We start from the raw sequence: 1,677 nt of genomic DNA on the forward strand, positions 1-1,677 counted from the left end.
GTGTGTGTGTGTGTGTGTGTGTGTGTGTTTGTGTGTGTTTGTGTGTATTTGTGTGTGTTTGTGTGTGTGTTTTTCAAGTGAGGGTTATTGCTCGCATGCTTGAATCATAACGTAAACAGCATTCCAAAAGATTATAACATAACATAGTACAAACAACAAACTATTTCTTTTCTTACGTTTCCTTTTTAAGAAAAAACGTTTTCTTACTTTTTGACTTTATTTATACAGGGTGCCATAGAAATGACGTATGGTATGCCTATCGAAGAAATAGAGAAAATCTTGGAGAGGCTTGGATTCAAACAACTGGCAAAAGACATTGAGTCAATACTGGAGGAAAGGTAAGTCTATGAATGATCGGCGTCTGCGGTGTAGTGATAAGATGCTTCTCTGTCGCACGCAGAAGACCCAAGTTCGATTCGGGTGTTGGGAGATTTTTAATATCAAGTGTCTCAATCTTTTTTTCTGGGACGTTGTATATAAAATTATACTCCTCTCAGCCCGGGTCGGTCGTGACAGGCAGTGTCGAAGCTCACCTCCTGAATGGTCTAAATTGTGTAATTGGGGTCGTAAAAATATAATATACGTTAAAAATGTTTTTTTTCAGCGTATGAATAGAAAGTCGAATTTGAACACGAAAAGGTGAAAAATATTTTAATTGATAGCGGCGAGTGATCACGTACATAGTGTCACTATTATTATCCCAAGCTGAAGAAAAAAAGTGGGACACACTGCGCCAACCTGCAGCCTTTTACGTAATAATAATGATGTTATCAGTCTGGGTTTGTTAACGCGCCGCTTGCTTTGTACGTACTAATGAAATAGACTCATTGGTTTGCATTGTGCATACGTGTATAATGCGATTTGTTTCCTTTGTATATAAAAGTATAACAAGATGTATCGTTCCCTTCATGTCTGTAAGAAAAATGTGATTTGTCCGAATTGAACTTAAAAGTATAACAAGATTTGTTTTAGTTTTATTTACAAGCAAAAACTACCAGTGTCTCATCAGCAAAGGCGAAAAGATCAAACACGTCCAGCAATTTGAATATCTGGTCAAGCATTCAAAGCCATATAGACGGGTTGTCTATATATAGTATTTCAGAACTTTCATCTTTGTAGTCATTGAGATGTTTCTATTTTTCAGGATTGGGCTAATTTTATTGAAACTAGCCTTAGTCAATGTAATTCTTCGTTTTATTTTCGTTGAACATTTGGCTTCAGATGTTATTATATATCCTAGATATCTAAACTGTTGTACTTGTTTGATATTTTCTCATTTGCTTATGAGATTACAAATGGGATGCTGCTTTTTTGTTTGTTAGATATTACCATGCATTCTGTTTTTAAAAACTTCAGCAGTAACCCTTTAAGCTTACCTTCCGTTACAACAACATCTGAAAGCGATTGAAGATTCTTTTCTGAGTCTGCTATTAAAACTGTGTCATCGGCATATTATCTGATATGTTATTAATAGTTTCGACGTTTACTTTGAGACCTCGACATTCTTCTCTAAGTTCAAGTAAAACATAATTTGTTCCTTTTGTATTCTCTGACAAGACAGAACAGGGAAAGGTTAGCCAAAGGATATGTAGGATATTAAAAAATTATAGTATAGGTTCAACGTCCTTTTTCAAAATCAATTAGCGAACGACATGATACATGTATCAACTGCGTCAT

The 1,677-nt window shown here is 35.2% G+C and overlaps 1 protein-coding gene across 1 annotated transcript in view; it reads left to right on the forward strand.

Annotated features, from left to right (window-relative positions):
- The window catches only part of LOC101859330, a gene marked incomplete in the record, with an annotated part of 41,260 nt that overhangs the window by 15,256 nt on the left and 24,327 nt on the right, over window positions 1-1,677 (forward strand). The window contains 1 exon segment of the mRNA XM_013082655.2: window positions 229-338. Coding sequence (XP_012938109.1) covers window positions 229-338 — 110 coding nt within the window.

Source organism: Aplysia californica, unplaced genomic scaffold, assembly GCF_000002075.1.
Source record: "Aplysia californica isolate F4 #8 unplaced genomic scaffold, AplCal3.0 scaffold00187, whole genome shotgun sequence".
NCBI classification, from domain to species: domain Eukaryota; kingdom Metazoa; phylum Mollusca; class Gastropoda; order Aplysiida; family Aplysiidae; genus Aplysia; species Aplysia californica.